The sequence below is a fragment of the Leptonychotes weddellii genome, chromosome 6 (genome assembly GCF_054177405.1).
Source record: "Leptonychotes weddellii isolate Sample4059 chromosome 6, ASM5417740v2, whole genome shotgun sequence".
NCBI classification, from domain to species: domain Eukaryota; kingdom Metazoa; phylum Chordata; class Mammalia; order Carnivora; family Phocidae; genus Leptonychotes; species Leptonychotes weddellii.
In genome coordinates this window covers 11736490-11759641 of record NC_138374.1, presented here as the reverse complement: position 1 = coordinate 11759641, position 23152 = coordinate 11736490, and the positions used below count along the sequence as shown (strand labels likewise).

The window sequence follows — 23152 nt, the reverse complement described above, 5'->3', positions numbered from 1 at the left end:
GAACTGCAAATGACCTGCAGACTTGGGTCTCCTACACTCCCCTCTCCCTTGCCAGAGCCTAACAGGATGCAAGTAACGTTCTAATGGTGAAATCTTTACTCTAACTCATTAGAAAAGAAATAAATTGTTTGCAAACTTTGGTACTAATGTTAGTAACAAACTGGACCACAGCTTCCATTTGGCCACAACAATCATTGAAAACCTCTGATAGAGAAATTTGATTCTGTGCTTCCCAGCATCAATTCTGGCTTTTGGGTATACCTACCAAACGATGAAACCGTTGAACATTTAACAAATTTTAGGGTGTGAGAAGTAAAATAATAGAATCAAGCATTTCTAGTTCATGTAATTATAGGTTTCTAAAAATGTTGCTTCTAAGTAAAAATGTGAAAGCATGACATTTGTGTTATCATGTAAAATTATTTGGGGGAAAAATGTAGAACGCAAGCATCCACGTCACAAGGCCATTACCTTGAAAACCTGAACAGAAACATTTCTGAGACAGGCACTGCATTACAACAAATCCTTTGGGGAAAATGGCCACTTTAACAAGATGTCCCTATTCTCAAATTTCCCCAAATATCTGTCTCGGTAGACTAAGGAAACTTAAACCTGGGGATAGGCGGAAAGGGGAACAATCTAGAGATATAGTTGGGGGAAGTGCAGGGATGTGTTAAATGGGCCCCCCAAAACTGATAGCAGTTCAAAACAGGAAGACGTTCTGGCCTGCAGAGAAATCCCTTGCTCCAAATGTGTGTGATTTATGCCCCCAAACTACTACATATGGATCACATCTCCCAGTCTGGAGTAATACAGCTGCCTGAGAGGCTGCCATCCATATACACAGCCCCACCACCATGCGACTGGGCCCTTCCATGCCTGCCTCCTGCAGCCAGCAGAGGATGGACAGGCGCACCCTTGGACTGCTGGGCGGAGACAGTGGGCGGTGATCAACGCGTCACTTCTGCACAAGCTGGGCAATCCGAAGTGGTAAGAAATGCTATGGGTTTGCCAACTCTGTTCTTGAGTTTCACAAATAGATTTTTCATTCGTCGTCTTACATTTCCTCTGAACCCCTAAATGGTCCTTACCTTACAGGGCTGTTGCAAGGGATAAATGAAATAATGCATAAATGGAAAGCATTCGGGCTCGGCCTTAGCCTCCATCTAAATACTCAAATGTCATTTTCTACCCAAACCATAAGCTCCAGTCCTCTGAGGGAGGGCATTCACACCTCTGTTGAAGAATGTCCAGTCTCGGGGGCTTGGAAACCACTCTCTGAATGACTTTTCAAAACTACTTTCCCACAGTGAAGTGAGTTTGTAGGTCTTACAATACGCTTGCTGTAATACGCCAAGTAAGAGGCATCCTGAGTATTTTTCAAAGACAAGCAGGACTCATGTAGAAATGCGTGCACTGTACAGTTTTACCTGCAGTAAGAAATTACAACTGAATGAAGATTGAACACTTTAATCAACTATAATAAATCGATAATTATATATTATATAAAAATTCTGATTCATGCATCAGATTACATAAATTATACAACTGTCACATTCTGCAATGCTTACAGACTTTTGGGTTTGTACCTGCAAAAATGTATACAAGTTACCAGAGCATTTTACTTAAGAGGATGTAATACTCTTCAGTTATAAATAATGCTTATATCTTTCAAGTACCTACTAAATATATACACTTCTAGATCTGCAGCATTTTTTTTGTACCTCAAAATACAAACCACCTGGAAGTTTCAAAGATTAATAGGTCCAATGTATCATTTTTTACAGACCTCAATTCCATTGTAAGAGTGGAAATTTTCGACACAAGAAAATAAATGAAATAAAACGTCAGCTCTAGTTTAATGCTTGAAAGCTTCTACACTTCTTATTAAATACATCAGAAAACCCTTCATATGCAGATTAATTAGTTAAGGTGCTACCTATTGCATATTAAATACTTCCAATGATTATTGCATCTGGATTATTAAAGTTATAAATCTGTGAAAATGGGGGCTTTCGATGTGTGCTGACAGACCCTTACATCTTCATGAACCAGCGGCACTGTGGTCCTTTACCTCTTACTTCAAAGAGATCGAATGAATGAGCATGCTTTATACTTCACTTACACACACACACACACACACACACACACACACACCTACCGTATCTATAAGACATATGAGTACATGGACATCAAAAAGTTTCAGCTTGAATTACAAATCCAAAGTAGGTCGCTTCTCCTAAAAAGCTACAGAGGAAAATAAAAGCTCTAGTGTAACAATTACTAGATACATTAAAGACAGCAGTTTTTGTTTTTGTTTTAAGATTCTCCTTGCTAAAGAATAAGCACCCTTATGGGGGTGGGAGGTGGGGGGAGGGGGGTGCGAAGATGGAGAAGTAGATGAAGGAAGGATGTGAGGAAAGCAAGTCTGTCACTAATGAGCTGAGTTTTACTTAGGTTTCCATTCATGAAATCCTTTTAAATACAAGGCAACATTTTCACAGCTGGAAAATTACAACAAAATCTTCATTTACTGCCGAAAGCAATAGATGTAGTTATGCATAATCTATGGATGATACTACATTCATGGGAGGGTGGCAAAACTAGGTTCAATGCACAATACAGCAGCAAAAAGCAATACTTGAACGTTTTTCATGAATGGGTGACATGTCATTTTATATACAATTCTAAGCTATAACCCTGGGATTCGGTAAATGCAATTTGAAGTCTAAGTGGTAGGACACTAGGTTCAATACTTTCAAAGCCGAATTTTAGAAATGGAAGGGGAACCGGTTGGAAAACAATACTGTTTTGAAAGTAACAGCAGAAATACTTTAGTCAGTAACAGAAGTATGTTAGCCTAAGATAGGTTAGCCTAATACCGATGCTGTGATTTAAAAAAATTCTCTTAATGGTGGGAACATTCTTCAGCATGCATTGTTTAAGCCTAAAAGTAAAATCTGTCTATAAGTCTACTGTGCTGTGCATTACTGAATGAGTGCATGTCTTTTATTTCTATGTCTAAACTACTAACAAAATACACCCTTAGAATACTTAAAAGTTACATTTTGGAGAAATTAAACGGAGGTGATCTTTTTTGGCCTTTTTTTCCCTACAGTGCTAGAAACTAAAACTACTCTGTTCACACTTCTGCCCAAACACAGGAAACACTGACATGTTTGCTCGGGAATTCAGTTTTACTTTTTGATTTTAATGTTTTATATTGACCAAATTATGAAAACTTATAATAAGTTTGACTCTAGGTCCCGAGCAGAAGTTCATAAACATTGGGACAGAACATTTTCAGGCAGTGACAAGTACAGATTCCGTTTTCAGCACAATTCTTGTCTCAGGTTGAAAGATAAAAATATTGATTCAGTTATAACCGAATCATTCATGTCTGATAAGGCTAATCCTTAACAGTTCCATCCTGGCAGAGAACCTCTCCTTAGAAATGAATTTCCTCATAAAAAGAATAGTAGTATATGCACAATACTTCTTAATGAATTCTATTTACATAAAACAAATCCCCAATACAAAACGGACATCTTGGTTCATTTTATAAGGAACAAATTTGGCCAAAGCATATTAAAATATCTGCAGATCATCTGTCATAATACTGAAAACACATGGATTTTAGTACTTTAAAAAGTATAAGAAGAGCTTCAGTTATACTAACAGAAAAAAATGCTAAGAATTTTATAATATTTAATAAAATGCTAACTAAAAATGTCACTGTGTTAAAAAAATAATAATTACTAAGACCTCAAATGAGAAAATAGAATTCTAAACCAGATTTTGAGGTTTAGTACAGAGATTTATAAGTGGAAAAAAAAAGTTGGTAAAAGCTATTTTTCCTTCTCCATTTCTTCATTTAAAAAAATTATTTAACTTTTTGTATTTAGGCAAAATTCCCAGAATTTCAAAACAACATGCTCTCATAGGAAAACTAAGGTAACTCAGAAAACACAAATGAGCAATTTTAGCTCACAAATATACAGTTGGCCAAGTATTATCTGATTCAGAATATTAAAATGAGCAAAACTATTCTATCTGCTTTGTACTGAATTTTCAATAAAGTCTTTGTGGAGATAAACATTAGACAAAAATGCAGTTCATTAAAGGCCTGGAGGATAGAGGTCTCCATATACGGGTGAATTTTTTCTTTTAAAACCAGAAACAGAGATTCAGTGTTTCATGGTAAGTATTTCAGATTTTTAAGGGAAAAAATAAACAGATGACTGGTAATATTTTCATACCACTGTTTTCCACTTTACATTTCAGGCTTATTTTGTACAAATCTATAAAGATAATTCACGGAAGTAATCGATATTTTGGGGGAGCAGACTTAAAAGAGCTGACATATAATTTTGCAATAAACCAATTCTTAAGGGTGGATGTAGAACAGTGTGCAGAGTGCCTTGCTAGTGAAGGCCTGTTCCAACAACTCACTCCTCCTTCAGTGACTCTTATTTTGGTTCAAGACCCAAATGCAACCATCTGTTCTATTATTTACGTAACTTGAAACCAAGCCGAATTCTTCATTCCTAGAATTTGTCCATTGCTTTGGGTTATCAGGCATCTGACGATCACCTACTTTTTTTCCCCCTCAGAATTATTTTCAGATCTGACTTGCTAATATTTTCTTTGCCAGTGATTGAAAGGCATTCAGAATCTCAACAGAACAGACTACATTAGCTTCTCTCCTACTTAAACCAAACGCAAATGTTAAGATAAAAAATTAACGCAAGAAATTCGTACTCTTGTGACGCTAGGAAGTTTTCCTCAAATATGTCACGCTTTAAAAACAAGAAAAAAACCTTGGAATCAGTCCTTTTAGAAAAAGAGCAAACATCTGATGCTGGAATAATACACAGGAGCAGCTCACTGTGAAACCAAGATTCGCACAGTCAAGAGTGATCTGAAGCAGCTTCCCTCTAACACACCGTGCTGGCAGCCATGACGACTTGTTTTGCATCGACGGAGCACACCCCAGATTTTCAAATTAAGAAATTAGTATCCTAATTTTAGAGGCAATCAGTTGTTTTTAAATGTTCTAGAAACACATGTATATATATGAGGTATATGCATGTATTTTACATACAAAGATACATGAACATACATTCATGTACATATATATGCATATAAAATATGAATTTTTAGTGTTTATAATGAACAGTATTCCTGCAGCTAAGTATGTCTACAAATTGACTTCTGAGAACCCAGCCAGAGCATCGATTCTGCTTTATGAGATCCATTCCTGAGGAACAGTACGTCATGTACTTCGCAGCTCCCCCTAGGTCTGTGGCAGGTTAGTAGGCCAGCAGCAGCACCTAAGTGAATCCTAAGGAACTGCTTATTCATAGAGAATCTGGCCCGTTTTCACTTTAAATGTTTCAATTATTGAGCTCACTTCAAAGGTCACTCTTGATGGTCCCTGTTATATTTACAGGTAAAATAATTTTTCGCAAGGAAACAGTATATAATGACGCCTGATAATGCAGTTTTTTGCGGTACCAAGATTTTCTTCATTCTTTTTCTCTTTCTTCTGTCCTTTTTGCCCCTAATCATAAATGCAGCACAACCGGCTTATTAACTGTTGGCAAATTTGCCAGCCTTCCTGGACGGTTCGTACGGCACTCTGAGGATACTGGGTGTCTCCTCCATGACCCTCACGAGGAGGTTGTCGATGTAGTCCTCGAGTTCCCGGATGTGGGTGTCTTTCCTCCTCAGGAGCTCTTTGTGCTTCACCAGCTCCTGGAGGACCTCCTCATAGGTCAGACCACGATACCCTGCAGTGGCATCAAAAGGGTTGCTGTCCTGGAATAGGACAAAGATGGGTCACTTTAGGAGACAGAACATGGCGGGCAAATTCAGAATTATTCTGAACTTCAACTTTTGATTTTTCAAATCCTGATCAAATTTTTTCTGTGTCTGTGGCTAGAACCAACGTGACTGTTCACACCGCGGCTAGCCGGTCCTGAGGCAAGAACTAGGGCAGATGCACCAAAGCTTTGACTGTGATTCTAAATCCTTCCAGAACCGCTTTTTACTTTGTGGACAATGTTCTAATATACGAAATTGACCATATAATTTAGGACTAAGAGATAAAATGTTCTGTAACAGATATAACTAAAATAGATTAAAACTAAAGATCTCTTAAGAGTTACTCGGAACAACTCTAAGAAGTTACTGAAAACTATACATTTGGACAATGGCTTAGGCCTCACGGAACTGCTTCCAATGAACTGTGGTTTAATGTTATGACTTTGGCTTTCTATTGAAAATGGTTTCAAGAAGCAGCAGTATCCCATGTGCTTCTCCACTTTGCTATGAACTGTTCAAGGCCTCCAGAATTAAATCAATGAGCAGCCTTGGAAGAAGCCCCGTGGGGGTAACTTCTGTTTTAATTTAGAGGCAAACGAAGCTTCTTCTCCCCTGAGGAACCAGTCTATTTCCTCCTCCTCCTAGTGCTAATCCCTATATAACTTATTTACCTTTTTGCCCTGGTTATTAGGAAACTCGGGAGTTCAACTACAATCACGTGAAGGAACACTCAGGATTAGTTTATCTGCGTTCTCTCCTTTCACTTATTATTTTGCTAACCTTATTCTATCGGTATTCTTTTTTACACAAAAATAATATAAACAAAACAGAAAAAGACACTGATTTAATTCATTTTTATTACAAAGCACTCTAATGATAAAAGAAAAATACTTGTCAGAAATTTCATCAAAACAGCACTGGAACATCATCTACAGTGTATAATATTTAGATTTATTACATAAACGGTAACATCCAAATATAAAGGAGCAACCTTTATGCCTTTTTATACATAGTTCTATCCTTAAAACTCAACAGCTTAGAACTGGTTTTTATCACTTTCTTTCAAAACATTTCCATTTGGCTGTAAGGAAAAATACACTGAGGAAACCAGTCCCGCTCTCAAGGACTATATCTAATCTATTCCATGGAGGATGGAGAACAGGGACTGGCAGGTGAATGCAAACAGGCCTTTTTCTTTCTTGTTTTCATTGGATTAAATTTGTCTTTATTCATTTTCAGGATCTACTTTAATTTGGTATATGTCTAGTGCTCATCACGAGAGCCGAAGTGTAACTTTTTATCCCCTCGGCCCCAAAGCACCTTGACTTTGCCGATCAGAGAAACACTGAAGTACAGTTATCAGTTCGATGCTTCGGTTACCAAAGTCACTCCCTTCTTAAGGAAAAAGGGAAAAATTCAGGATCGAAAAATGCTCCAACCTCATGGAATCGCTTATGTTTTATAGAGAAGATATAGCTCATGCTAGGCCTTCAGAGACTCTGCCAAGCAGAAATGGATAACAGGCATCCCAAGCACTGGGCTCTGCTTGTTTAAAGGAGGAAACCAGATTGAAGGCACAGTGGGCTCAACAGCAGGTGATCAGGAGAGAATGGGTGCCGGAAAGCAAGGTTCAGGGCAGGGCATGGAGTGACTGAGATGGGAGGTTCCAACAGACCGTCGAGGACGCTGGATTATTGCAATGGGTGACAGGAAGCCACTGAAGGTTTCTAAACAGGGGCAGAAAATGATTGAAGTGAAGTTCTAGGAAAATTAAAATGGCAGAGTGGGTAAGATCATTTGGAGGGGCTGAGATTCTCTGTAAAGCTACTGCAATGTTAAAGTTAGTGAGAGCCTCCGCTACACTGACAGAATGAATAGAGGGGATGCCAATGGAAAGTGAGCTTAAATTCTCTAAGACTGTATTTAAAACAACTTATTTTAGCAATAGAAACTGGGACCAGATACAACTTTAGCAGCTGTATTACCTTTGTCGCTAAAAAACGTTTAAGAATATTGCTTTACCACAACCCTGGAGACAAGTCTGGTTTACTTTTTCTTCTCTCTCAATCTTTTGTAATAAGAGTATATACACACACACACACACACACACTCACACTCATGTATTTACTGATTTATTTAATTGGTCATGAGCAGTTTAGAGATATAAAACTTAAAATTTCCTAACCACAATCTTATTAAACATTTATTATATTAAGCAGATTTCTACAGAAAAGATAAGACACAGTATTGAGGTAAGTGTATTTTTTAAATTTATTAAAAATAAGCTAAACTTTCTTACTGTAACTCAAGTAATTCTGCATAGATTTGAGACAGATAGATACCAGCCTGGGCCTCACTTCCCTTATCTGATAAATGAGATGTTCACCACGGTTCCTTTCAACTCTAAAATTTCCTGGTCTACAAAGTAATTTTTTTTCCTGAACTGCATTTTAGAAAAGTAATAACATCCAACTAATGTGATTTCATTTATCTAATAAAACATATTCTGAAAAATAGGCGTTCTTGTGCGAATTGCAGGGGTTAATGAAATCGAACTAAATGGGTTTCATTACTGACTAGTTGAGGCTGTTTTATGTTTTCTTGGTTTAACATAATAACAGCATCTGAGTCTCTCTAATCTTAATCAAGTTACACATATATGAACTGATTTCTCCAAACTAAGTGATGATATACAGTTAGAAAATCATTTATATTGTTATATTTAACCACACCAGTACTACCAGATAATGTGATTGAAACTTTTTTTTTAAACATTTCTCTAAAGACAATGAGGATGAAAGACATGTTGAAAAATTCTTATTCTGACATACGTAGTTTACATTAATGCCATGATATGAATCAATCTAACGATTTAATCTCTCAAAATAATTCATCATCATCCCAGGATAATGTTCAATGCTTTAAAGCCATAATCTAGAGTAGAAAAGCCATTATTTGGCTTATTTTTCCCCTCACAACCATCTAATACTTATGTACAGATTTCCTGAAAATATATTTCTGACCTTTCAATACATTTTCCATTTGTCCTTTTATGTGAAAATTTTCTCCCAAATTTCTGCATCAAGTTTCTAGGCAGGAAAACATCTTAGAAACACATGTACTATAAACTATATTCTGGAAAAGAATATATAATAATTAAAAACAGTTTTGTGCTTAGTTCCAGATTTTATCCCATATTTGAAAAGCATTTAACCCCTCTAATTTTAGGCCTGAGATTCTCAAACTGACTGATATACTCAATACATACGTATAGATCTACCTCTCCTTCTGTTGTTGATATAGTTCCCAATAAAATAATAAAGATTAATATTAATCCATACAATAGGAAATTAACTTTCTGGTCACAAAAAGTATTTTACTTGAAGAGGAAAACTCTCAGGCAAATACATAATCAATTATTTTTCCAAAAGATACTTCTAATACTGTTCTTGGAAAAACTTCTAAAACTGAGAAACCTCCAAACTGGTAGAGACCCCCTAAACCTACAGTGGGACTCCGAAGTACTTAATATTTACTCCCCTGGCTCCACACAGATAGCACATGTGTTTTTAAGATGTCTTCTTACATTGAAATTTAATGTAAATTTGTCTTCTCTCTTCCCCTTTCACAACCGTTCCTTTGTCATTCCGACCCAACCTCTGTTAAAAATTTCCATATGCAGGTATCAGAAAATAGGGAGTGGGTGAGAGATCAGCAGAATTATCACAAGAAGTTTTCCAATCACAATTTTAAATAACAGAGTTGTACAAAAGACTTTGGAGAATTACTCGTGATCTATTTTTACTTCACACATAGCCTAGCCTTTTAAATGAGGAAATGTATATTTTTTGCAATATTTAAATTTCAACAAAAGCAAATTATCAGGACTCAAAATAACTGGAGATTTAAAGAAAGGTTGTCCTGGTAACCAAATATTGGTGGGCACTAACTGACATCCAAGGCAGCCAGAGGAGAGAGAGAGAGAGAGAAGATGAAGGCTTGGCATTCTCTGATCATCTCATTATTGTTCTAATGAGGAACTTTGCTCTGGGAATATCATCTCAGCTACTTTCACATCTTTTGTCCTACTGCCTTCATCTCCCTTTCAGTTCTTAATTAGGCCTTAAAGAGCTCGCACTGCCCTTTCAACTGGCTACTCCTCCTGTTTAAACACTGAGCTTTCACAGACAGGTGTTGGCAACAGCATGTAAGACACACAAACTTAATTACAAAATACTATGTCCAGAAGGGGAAAGAAATAACTTGGTGGACGGCTATTATCGGAGAACTTAATGTAAATTACTTCAAACATCTTATAATCTTCAACATAAAAATTGTTCAAATACTTTTCCTCAATAACGCTCGGTAGAAGGATGAGCCTTCTCCTCTTAATTGTATCCTGCAGTAAATTAACAACACCTAGTAATCCTTTCGCTGCCATTTAGAATAGTTAGTATCCCAGAGAAAAACAATCACACATCAAGGATTCTTTTATCACCTTTAAATCCTTTAACTAAAACAATTTTCACATTTTATTTCTTTAAAGAATTCTAAGGATGCTTTTATGGCAATAAATTACAAGATTGGGAAAAGTACATTTACAAGCACAGAGAAATTGTAATTAAGGTTACTTAATAAACAATGGCTGCACATTAGATCGATTTTTTGATGTTGCATTTTGTTTGAGATTAAGTAACCGCCTGATAGAATTCATTTTACTATCTGATCAAAGGCTGACTTCATATATTCTGACATTTCTCACCAGACTGCCATATTCTAAAGACTTGAGTATTTATGAAACATCAAAACTTATAAATCATTTACATAAAACAGCAAAAGCGCAGCACAAAGTCCTCTGCTTCTATAGTGTTTTCTACCGTTCTAAGTGCAAATAACTACATTTAGAATGGTTTATTCACCACACCACACTGTCTTCTAGGCAAATCACATCCTAGAAAATTGTGATATGTTATTGCTTTAAAAAATTCTTATTATACATCTGGATCACACACATTAAGGACAGATGGTTCAAACAGCAACCACCAGTCTCTTGGAATAAAGGCTCTATTTCTGTTATTCAGTGAGAATTCAGTTTTCTACCAAGAACATGTGCCCATACTTTTGTAAAGTAACTTACTCTCCAGGTTTGATGCATTTAGAATTGACTGAAGATGCAGTGGAACTCGGAACAGAGAGTCAAACCTGGGCTTCAAATAATAATAAAATGAAGTTAAGATATCTGAATAGTCCTTGCAAAATCTGTGAGTTAATTCAGCTGGTCGCTTCCAAGCCTGTTCATATATCTGGTTTTGTTCTAAGAAGGTAAGTGTCCTAAAGGTTCTTTCAAAGCCTCTCCCCGTTAGCTAGATCTCTTGCCAGGATGCTTTTCCTATTGTTCAATGTTAATAAGGCAATTTTATTCTTTCTTCGATTTTTGCCACAACAACAACAAAATGTTCATTTTTCTCCACGTGCTCTTATTTCCTAACTATAATGTTGACCCTGACATACAGCTTTCACATTAATTTTAAAACAGTCTGTAAACAAAATATGTGGATTCTAAATTGGCTTCAATTAGAACTATCATATTTGCTTGAATTTCTATAGATCATAAAGTCACACCCTATCGTACATTAAAGACAAAGCTGGAATTTTGCTTTTCTTCTTTCTCCCCAGATTACCACATTAAACTATAATCCAAGGGTAACTGAGGGATTCAGGATGAAGGTCTTTTTAAAAATGTATGCCAGCCAGAAGGCCGGCTTGTGGCTTCTTTTCCCGTAATGCACTAACCCCTCTGCAACTTACCGGGATTTTCCTGAGGTCCTCATTACTTGTCGGATTCATATGAAAACTAAGGAACAAAAGACAAACACAAATGTTAAAAGTATATCGCACAGTCCGCATGGTTGAGGAAACATAAAAACAGAACCCTCCTAACCAACACGGCAATAACAATTTCTGAAGTCCTAAATGACATGGATGAATGAAACTTAACCCAGGATGCAGGAGAAAAACAATACTGACTCAACATTCCCAAGCACCTACAATTTTAAACTTTAAAAGAAAACCTTTCAGTTATTATCAGAACTGAAGAACTGTACCTCTAAATGTATAGTTTCTAAAAATCTTTAAACATAAGCGATTTTACCCAGTAAGATAGTTTATACAGCTGAATTTTATCACTTATTCATGTTATATGCACACTCACCTGAGGCCCTTCTGATATAAACTGTGGAGAATTCAATACATTTTAGTTGGAAAGACTGTAGAATGCCAGAGTTAGAACAATCTTTTAAAAAGATTATATAGGTATTAGAAAAATTAACTTTTAAACATCATCCTATCAATGAGAATGAGTTCAGAGTTGTATGAACTATTTCTGACATTAATGTGATTTCTAAGTAAGTGGTCTTCAAAATGTAAATACCCAAATGGACCAAAACAAAATGGATTTCTTCCATGCAGAGAGTAAGAGAACATCACAGCTGAATGCTACAATCATTTTCTTCTTTGAAACATCTCCATTAGGAAGGGACTACAACCAAAAAGTGGCTAAACTTCAAAGCCATCTGATGAGTAAATATTTCATCATTGCTATTCAAGTTTAACTTTTACCCAGCACTTAAGAGTACTGGACATTAGAGCCTCTACAAAGCATTACTGTCCTAGGAATCTTTTTATACCCCCCCCCCAAAAAAAAATACTTAGCTGTAAAATAGACATTTTTCTTTATCTGTGTTTTATCAGCCAAATAATTGGAATCCTTTGAAGAAATTCAGTTTTACAACTTCTGATGGCACGCACAAAAAGTCTCAACACTGGCTATAACGTCTGGCCAGTCTCTCTTCCTACAGGCACATGTCCCAAGCTATAAACCCATGGGGCACACTTGCATTTCTTGCATGAGAGGAGGCCTCACACGTCCAACATTTCATTTGTTATGACTAAGATTCGTAGCACGAGCTTCCAGAACTGATGACTGACCTTTTCTAGCTAGAACTCCTGTGGATAAACTGAGTATATTTCAGTAGAGCTGGGTGACATGGCAGAGAAGATTAAAACATATTTTAAATACCCACAAATGAACACCCCAGCAACAGGCTGATGCAGCTGACCCACATTCTCATTCACTGCCTTTACAGTGTTCTGTACGGTTCCAGACTAGCATCAGTGTGTACCAGCAAAGCCTCAAGAGCCTGAGCAAAGAGTGGCTTAAAAGAAATGAACACAAATAAAATCCAACAAGCCACACGTAGGCCTGGAGTGTCATGGGAGGGGCTGCTAAACACAGGTGGTCCCCGTCCTCCCCAATTTCCAGTCCAAGGCAATCAACGTCAGGTTAGTCCTGGAGGGCTAACCTCTCCTGGCCATCCCCTCATGGCACAGTTTTCTAATAGGTCAAGAAACACATCCTGTCGCATGGCTCTCCAGCCAACAGAGATAGTCTCACGCACAACATGATTTCCATTCAGGTCTGCGGTACACACCGTGGTTAGAGGAGAGAAGTGACTGACGGCCCTGGGGCCAAGGGGCGTGAATTCAAATCCAATTCTGCCCTAATCTTGCTGTGTGACCCTGAGCAAGTCACTTAACTTTGTATCATCTGTAAAAGGGGGGTGGCAATAGTCCACACATAGGAGACTACTGTTAGGATGAAATGGGTTAACAACATGTAAAACACTCAGCACAGTGACTAAAAGAACATGCTCAGTGAATTATTTTATTTAATAAACATTTACATGGCACTTAGACTGTGCCAGATACTCCTCGAAGCACTTTACCAAAATTAACCCATTTAATCTTTATAACCCGTAAGGGAGGTGTGATTTTTCATTTTCAGGATAAGGGAACGAGTCACAGAGAGGTTCGGTAACTTGAGTGTGGCCAGTCAGTAAGAGGGGGAGGTGCGGAGGTGTGTGGTTCCAGCCCCTGCCCTCCTAACTCGGACACACGGCCTAGCCCTGCTCTCTGCACACAGATGTGCTGAGTGAGCCCCGGCCACCCTGCTGAAGCCCTGGACAGACAGGACTCCCGGATTCCTCAGAACACAAACCCCCCTCCTTTTGAGCAGGCACATGGCAGAGCTGCACCTGTGGAGGGAGGGGAGCGCACTCAAGATTCTTCTCATTTTTAGACCACATGGAAAACGAAATGTCCCATCGCAGCAATTAGCTAAGGAAGGCCCACGTCAAGGAAAAGGGAGGATTTAAAATTGCACGAAGGAAGGACAGGTTTGGCAGAGAGAAAGGGCTCTGAAGATAAGATGCGTGGCCTGCGGCTGCGAGACAACACCATTACAGGACACGGAAGGGACTAGAACACAAGGCCCGTGGGGAGGAAGCAGCCCTTGAAGGCTCTTGATGCAAAAGATGGGGCTCTTGGACCTGATCCCTTAGAGCAGTGGGCAAGTTTTTGACAATTTTAAGCTTCTTTCATAAATGCTATTTGGACAACTCATGTCCGGTAGCATAATCCATACCATTACAATTGACAATAATGACAACTATCGTGAACAACAGTATGACTGTACAGATATCCTTCTCTGTCTCAGGAAGAAAGTACTGAACTGAGAAACAGAAATGCTGGCATTAGATTTACTGTAATGCCGATTTTTCGAAAACAGACATTGAGGACACAGATTTTAGCAAAATCACAAAACCACCAAGATGTACCATCCAGTAGCTTTAGCCTACGGAACTAAAGTGAGACTCAGTGACAGCCCGGGAAATGTCTGAGAATTCTTAAGAATGCTGAAATGACAAAGGTCGCCCCCCGGCCGGGGAAAGGGTGTCGTGCGCAGCCGGCCCCGCTACCCCCATTATGACTGGCAGCCATGCGCAGCGCAGAGCTGAGCGAGAGGGCTCTCGCGGGGCATTGTCTGCAGGATAAAGGCACGGCCCCTCCCTTGGGGTCGGCTTTATTTTCACACACTGACGTGTCAAACACATGACACACTCAGTCATTCATGGCTACCTTTTTTGATCTGTCCTTAAGGGGGGAAAAAGAGTTAACTGAACTGGATTGAATTAGCTTGGCGAAAAATAAAATGTCTCTATTTATCGAAGTGTGGCACCAATTTGTGTTATCTTTCTCTCTGGAATGCTGTCCTCCTGTCAGACAAGATATCGAATAATGCAGTCTGACTGCTCAACTGAGTTGTTGACAGGTTAAGGGAAATGGTGTTTTTAATCAGGTGTAAGGATGAACTTAGACATGCTCCTACTGAAAAAGTCTATACAAATTTCAACTTCATGGTTAAGGAACTTTAGTTTTAGAAAGCAAAACTGAAGGAGTTTGGGGGTGACAAAGACCTTTAAAGCAAATTTTAAGCTGATGAAAGTATTTTAAAATTTGTATTTTCAAAAATATTTTAGGCTAAGAAGGTGTGTTACCCGAACGTTCTAAAGTTTTTATGTCAATTTTTTACCTCATGATATTTCCCAAATTTTAAAGAATTTTTCCCAAGTAAACTCTAATTTACAAGTTTAAATGAATACTACCAAATATATTTCGAGGAATCATTAGTATCTCTTCTATAACGTCACTTATTAGTTATTTTGAAGTTAAATACTGAGTAAGGAAATAATTGGTAAGAACTTGAAACTGTCCTAAAATAGCTGCTATGGACCAGCCCTTCATAGACAGACTAGAAAGGCCAACCAACCTTTATAAAGTAATGAAACTAACCACCGCATGAGTCACAAAGGCATTTGGCCGCATTCATTTTCTTCTTTGTCCTTCCTTTTCTCTAACAAATACATTCTTTTAGAGCAAGAATATCTAAGAAAGACTAGAGACTATTTTTTTTTTAAAAGATTTTATTTATTTATTTGAGAGAGAGAATGAGATAGAGAGAGCATGAGAGTGGGGAGGGTCAGAGAGAGAAGCAGACTCCCTGCTGAGCAGGGAGCCCGATGCGGGACTCGATCCCGGGACTCCAGGATCATGACCTGAGCCGAAGGCAGTCGCTTAACCAACTGAGCCACCCAGGCGCCCCTAGAGACTATTGAGAGTGAAAATGTATAAAGTCCTTGTCAAGAAAAAAAACAAAAACCCCACAGAAGAACAAAGATCTATTAAAACTGATTAACTGTCTTGTTAGCATAAGACAATGCAAACTGTGTAAATTCCTGGCTCTAAGACTTCAAATCTTTCAGTGAGAAGTCACGTAACAACACTTGAAGCTCTTCTGAAGGCATTTAAAAACAAGTATTATTACCTCTTCCATGATATCTCTTTCCAAGCCCCATTATTGCTGAAATTATAAAGCTAAATACATTTTTGGCCTACACTGTGACCCATTTTGTATTTAATAAGGGAATTCAAGTTATTTGCAAAATCCAGGAGGTGACCCACCTGGCTGGAAGGGGGCAAAGAAGGAAGGGGGGGTGTAGCAGAGGAGTAACTTTCTCAAACACCATTCAATTCCTTATTGTGTATGGGAAATAAGTATAACTTTAAACGATCACAGAATAACTTCTAAGATCGTTTGCAAAGGACACTATGCTATTGCTCTTCTTGTTTAATTGTGAGAGTAGGCACTAGAGACCCAGGGCTTCACTCTGGGGACAAATGTAGTTGGGAGAGGAGTATAAACTAAGAACTCTAACGTAACAGAAAACTTCTAATGAATCTGAAAAGAGGAAAAGAAAAAAATACCCCACTGACAGTGAAGCAAGGGCAAAGAATGGCAGTAAGCCTTACAACAGCTGATATTTTATTGACTTTAACTGTGCTACCAGGCACCCTTCAGAGCACTTTACATGTTAGCTCACTTAATCCTTGTACTGTGCTGTTTTTATTTCCATTTCCAGCAGCAGAAAGAGGCACAGAGAAGTTAAGAAGCTTACTCAAGGTAACACAGTTATCAAGTGGTACAGTCAGGATGCAAAGAAAGGCAGCCAAACTCCACAGTCAAAGCTCCTTAGTCAGGAACTTCTTCCCCTCACACTTTCTAAACCCTTCAGTCCTGCTGTGAGCTCAGAGAGGGTTCGCTTCAGGGAGTGCAGGATAATTTCCTGAGGGGTCTCGCAATCAGAAGTGACTAAAAAAATGTCCAAGTTAATCTTAAAAGAGGTAGGACACAGGCTCCAAAGCAAGAGGTTTCCAAAGAACTGTGCCCACTGTTTTCTGTTGGCCCCTCCTGCTCCATATTCTGCCCCTCCCTGCACCCCAGCAGGCTGACGTCAGCAGAGTGCGTCCTCTGCACTGCCTTGCCCAGTGGCTTCCAGTTACTCTCTGGCCCTGGGAGGCACCTGCAAGAGAGTGGGGACAGAAAGGGGGTCAGGGCATGGGTCCCCCGCTCCAGCCCCATCTCACTGCTGCCTCAGGCCCTCCCTGCTGGGCTACAGTTTTAAGCAGGAGCTTCTCTATAAATGGCCACAGATGAGCTACAGCTGTCCCTTCACACTAACACAGCTGTCTCTTCTAGCCAGTGCTGGCTCCTGGGGCTAAACCTTCCCTCCTCGGGGTCCTTACCCCCAGGCACCCCTCTGTAAATGGTCTCTCACTAAACGTTCTTCAATTATCTGTTTGAGCATGTCAGTTGTTTCCTGCTGGGGCTCTATACCTGATTCAAGAATATACAAGAAATTCCATAAACTATTAACTTCATAATATAAAGCGGTTAAGGACAAAGGTTTGTCCTATTTATCTATTAAAAAGAAAGAAGAGAGAGCCAAAGAAAAAACAATATCCCACAATTATTCATATGAACTATCTACACTTCCCTTCTCCCTTCAATTTCTGGCTTTTGCTCTATAACTACTTATTTTAACACTCTTTTCTGTCTTCCCAGAATATACAATGTCTCCTACTTTGTAAATGATAATTCACATTTACATGCTGGCCACAAAAAAGTTCCTGGCCTTCATTTAACAACTCTTTTCACATTCACAGAGCTAGAGTACTTTATGTTCAAAATTATTTTCAATTTAGAATTACATTATTAAAGACTGATTGCTCTTGCAGTTTTGAAATGGCGTAACTGCTTAAAGTGACTTGAATTTGAATACCACCTCATATTTATATACTACCTTACAATTTATAACATATTTTCCCAAACAGAATTTCTCTAGACACGTTTCCAAAGGAAGAGTAATCAAGGTGGGAATACTGCTACTCACGTTCAGATCCATTCAATCAAAATCCCACTTGATCAATTTCATCTTCTGATTCCCCAACTCGCTCCCTCTGACGGTCCTGCTTTGTGGACCCACTACCATCCCAATTGTTCCCTCATCCATTGTGTTTACTCACCTCTCCCCCCAGAGCATGTTGACAGCCTGTTACCCCCTCCTACACTGCCCATTTTTATTTTGCCAATTTCTAATCCCTCCTGAGTAACCCCTGCTGACTTTGTTACTCACTCACCTTCTGTAATCTGCAACACATCCCCCACCACCAACACTTACTGCCGCTTTTATAAAGGTCACCAACAAACTATTTTTATCAAAGGCAATAGCCTCATTCTCTCTAACCTCTCAGCTCCATCTGATAACAATGACTGTGTTGTTCTTTTTGAGACTCTCTTCTGTGATACCTGGTAGCCGAGATGTTCTCCTACGTTTCCAATTACACCCTTTCCTTGTCATCTTCATCTTCTCACCCCTATGAGAAAGACACTGGATATTTCTTAAGGTTCTGCTCTCAGACCTCTTTGTACTCTACCTTGGTGATTTCATATTCTCCCCCCACTTCCCCTGCCACCGTGATATGGCCTGGTGACTGCTCAATCTTTTATCTTCCACTACGGTTGCATTATCCTTTGAATAGCACCTTTACAAATGTCTGTTTAGAGTCTCAGACTGGATATCCCCCCATACCTCAAAGTTAACATGTCCCAAACCAATCACCATCTTGACTTCTGTATCAGTTCAGTCTGATTTTCCAATTTCTGGCATAACCAAGTCTGCTGGTCATCCCAGGTGAAGCCTCAGGGAGGCCACTGGACTCCGGCCTTCAGCTTGGAAGATTCTGCCTCATCAGTAAGCTGCAGATTCTCCCCATTCAGCTCCTGGACATGGCTCTCTCATGTTTCCTTGCTACTCATGGTCACTGCTACCTTTCTGATCACAAGACCACATCTCCCCCAGCCCAGACTACTGCCAACAGCCTCTTACCAGTCTCCACCAGTCCTTCCTTGTCCAATCCAGCCTAAGCAACGTGGCTGGGTAAGATACTCTGAAGCTCAAGTCTAACCTTGTTACTCATCTGTCAAAATTAACTTCTGGCCTTCAACTTCCTCCTGAATAACAAATTTCTTAGCCTGGTTTTCAAAGCCTATTGGATTTGACTCAAATTATCTTTCCAAACTTACTGCCCAACCCCTAGTACCCAGGTACAACCTACTTGCTCTAAATTGCATATTTTTAATGAAGAAATAAGAGATGCCACCTATTTCAAAAAATTAGGATTGAAAGAAGGTTAAGAGAAATGAATATGACATTTTTATGACAAAGTGCTATTCAAATGTAAGGTAAGTAAACCTAGACACAGACCTTGTATCCTTCATAAAAATTAACTCAAGACTGACCACAGGTTCAAATGTAAAACAAAACTGTGAGACTCCTAGAAGATAACATAGGAGGAAATCCAGATGACCTTGGGGATGGCAATAACTTTGTAGATACAAAACCAAAGGCATGATCTATGAAAGAATGAATTGATAAGCTGAACTTCATTAAAAATTTATGCTCTGTGAAAGGCATTGAGAGAATGAAAAGACAAGCCACAGACTGGGAGACAATATTTGCAAAAGACATCTGATAAAGGACTGTTACCAAAATATACAAAGAACTCTTAAAACTCAACAATAAGAAAACAAGCAACCCCATGGAAAAATGGGCCCCAAATCTCAACAGACAACTTCACAGAAGAAGTGATACAGATGACAATAAATTTATGAAGAGATGCTCCACATCACATGTCATCAGGGAAATGCAAACTAAAACAATAACGAGATACCATTACACACCTGTTACAACGGCCAAAATCCAGAACACTGACAACACCAAATGCCAATGAAGATGTGGAACACCAGGAACTGTCATTCACTACTGGAAATGGAAAATGGTATGGCCACTTTGGAAGACAGTTTGTGGTTTCTTACAAAACTAAACCTACTCTTTTTTTTTTTTTTTAAGACTTATTTATTTGAGAGAGAGAGAGAGAGAGCTCACTCAGGGGGAGGGGCAGAGGGGAAGGGAGAGAGCCTTAAGCAGACTCTGTATTGAGTGAGGAGCCTGACACAGGGCTCAATCTCATGACCCCGAGATCACGACCTGAGCCAAAACCAAGAGTCGGATACTTAACCAACTGCGCCACCCAGGCTCCCCACTAAACATACTCTTACAATACAATCCACACACAATGACAACTGCACTCCATGGTATTTACCCAAAGGTGTTGAAAATTATGTCCACACAAAAACCTGCACACAGCAGGTTTATTCATAACTGCCAAAACTTGGTAGCAACCAGGACGTTCTTCAGTAGGTGAATGGATAAACTGTAGTACATACAAACAATGGAGTATTATTCAGTGCTAAAGAAGAAATGAGCTATAAAGACATGGAGGAACTTTAGATACATATTACTAAGTGAAAGAAGCCAATGTGAAAAGGCAGGCTATAGACTGTAGGATTCCAACTATATGACATTCTGGAAAAGGCAGGAACTACGGCGACAGCAAAAAGATCAGTGGTTTTCAGGGTCTGGGGGAAAGGAGCGATCAACAGGCAGAGCACCCGGGACTTTTAGGGCAGTGAAAATACTCTGCATGATATTGCACAGGTGGACACATGTCATTATACATCTGTCCAAACCCACAGAATGTACAACACCAAGAGTGAACCCTAATGTGAACTACAGACTCTGTAGAATTATGATGTGTCATTATAAGTCCATCAACTGTAACAAAAGCACAACCCTAGGGGGAGTGCTGATAATGGCAGATGCTATGCATGTGTGGGGGTGGGGCACTTATAGGAACTCTCTCTACTTTCTGCTCAATTTTGCTATGACGTAAAACTGCTCTAAAAATAAATTTTGTTTAAAGTTTGCCTTTTGTGCATCTATCTTAATTCCTGGATTCCCCAGCCCTTCTGCTATAAATTACTTGAAGAAAAGAATGATATTTCATTAATCTTTTCAGTCCTGTCATCTGACCCAGTACCTAGAGCACAGCAGATGCTTAATAAATATATACTGAATAAATCAATAGCCAGTACTTAATAAAAATTTCTAAGAACTGGGCTAACGGTTGACTGAGCAAATCGACGGTAGGTCAATAAAAGTTTTAACAACAAGATATCAAGTCCTCAAAGAGCAGAGGAAATCGTTTTTGCTGAGGAACAAAGATTAATTATATCTAGACCTGATAGTATATTAAATGGAATGTTTTTCAGTTCTTTTTAAGATAGGAAGAATTATTCTGATACTTACAACTGCCAATACGAATTGAAATAAGTTTCAAATTGGTGACCTGCAATAAAATCAATTCAACTAGCCAGTTTATCCAACCAGATCTACCACAGTTTAGGTATTTGACCACAATACAGATTAATTTTGAGATTTTTCTGGTAAACCCTGAAAACATTTATTCCACAAAAGCTCAATGTTAAAGGAGCTTAAAGAAATGCCCTATAATGATCCTCTTTATAAAAACCCTAAAAAATAAAGTGTCCAAAGAGAGATGCCACTAACAAACACAACCTGTAACGTATTTCAGTTTTATTACATGTGCAAAAGGGCTTAAGAAACAAGGTACAACTCAACATTGCTCCTTCCTTCTTTTTAGGAGGAAAAAAAAAAAAGTCAGCACAAATCAAATTAATGACATTATAGATTAAAATACTACATTATCTCTCCTGGGACTGGGCACACACACTGAATATCTGAATGGCAAAACAAAACCTAATACATAAATGTCTATGGGGATTAACTGTAATTTACTTATTAATATTCTCACAGGATGTCTTTCATGAGATCTCATAGGCAAGACAATTAAAAATTGTAGTCAATGACACCAGAGATCATGGACAGCAAATTCAGAGCAAGCTGCTTTTCAATCATGAATATCAATGAATGTCACTGAAGAAGTTCTAAAACTTGACGATTTAAAGAGATCTATGAAGTTAAGGCATTTTTCATCAAGAATATCATATTCAATCCAGTTTAACTTACCATTTTCTCCTGGTGAAGAAATGAAATAATTATTTTAAATACATTCCCAAATTTCCAAACATAAGCCCTATGGCTTGTGTAATCAAGGCCAACCCAAGCACCCTGATAAGCCTTTCCTGTGAGAGGCTGAGGGCTGAGGACAACCTGGGCACAGGAACTCCTCCATGAGGGGCGGGCAAGGTAAGTTGGCCCTGGGTCCCTTTGGCCAAGGCAAAGGCCAGAGAGCCCACAACATCCTGGGCCAAGAGCATTCCAAGCTGGCTCTGTACCTGGGACAAAGCCAAGTTCTGGAGAGGAAGCCACGGTGCCCTCTGGTCACCAGGAAGGCCTCAGATGTTCAAAAACAGCCTGCAATGAGGCTCCTGCCAGAAAGCATCTGCTTCCCCAGCCAGTCATCTCTGTTGAGCCTTCAGGGAGGGGCTCCCAAGGCAGCCAGACTTACCGGGGCCCCTCCATTAGGTGACACAAACCCCAGACTCCTGTGCATACTCCTTGGAAGCAGAGCTGCTGGGGTGACTGGGAGACTTCTGGCCACTACACCCTCAGCTGAGAAGTCCAGCCTCAAAAACCAGGTCTTGGTGATCAAGAGCTGGTTTCACAGAGCTAAGAAATTATAAAATTTTGCTGGAAAAGAATTTATTGTTTTGTATTAAAATATGCTCCCTAGCCCCTTGAAAAGTAGATGAATATAATGATTTCATTGGAAATTGCATATTATACTGTATCCCTCAGCCAGCTTTTTCTGAATGGTTCTTTTATTAAAAAAAGGAAAAAAAAAAAAAACAGGAACATTTTAAACACAGGCATCCACTGATTTTTTTAGTGTACCTTGTCATATTTGCAAATTTCTGCTGCCACAATAACTTCCCCATTGTCCTGTTCCTACAAGCTACATAAATAAATTACTCTTCACTCTAAACAGTTTTTATTTTGAATCTAAAAATCACACTTAGAAACGAGGTCTCACTGGCATCTTTTCTTTGATTTCGTGTCTCTTCCTATTCAGGCCTGTATTATATACACATTACCCATATCACTGTTCTCTGGGTGTCCCCAAAATTGGGTGTTCCATCACATCACTCAAAGGCCAAAATATCTTTATACTTATTACAGAATTAGGTGCAAATTCTTCATTCTGG

The 23152-nt window shown here is 38.9% G+C and overlaps 1 protein-coding gene across 2 annotated transcripts in view; it reads right to left on the bottom strand.

Moving 5' to 3' along the window:
- Positions 1 to 1456: 1456 nt before the first annotated feature.
- RAB11FIP2 (RAB11 family interacting protein 2) overlaps positions 1457 to 23152 on the bottom strand; it is a 43283-nt gene continuing 21587 nt past the window's right edge. The window contains exons 4-5 of one of the 2 annotated variants that reach the window (XM_006745227.3): positions 11635 to 11680; positions 1457 to 5820 (exon numbers count right to left, since the gene is read on the bottom strand). In XM_006745227.3, the coding sequence (XP_006745290.1) occupies positions 5593 to 5820; positions 11635 to 11680 (274 nt within the window). In that variant the 3' untranslated portion in view covers positions 1457 to 5592. Of the gene's footprint in view, positions 11034 to 11634; positions 11681 to 23152 lie in introns of both variants that reach the window. The other variant, XM_031041212.2, reaches the window with a different exon arrangement.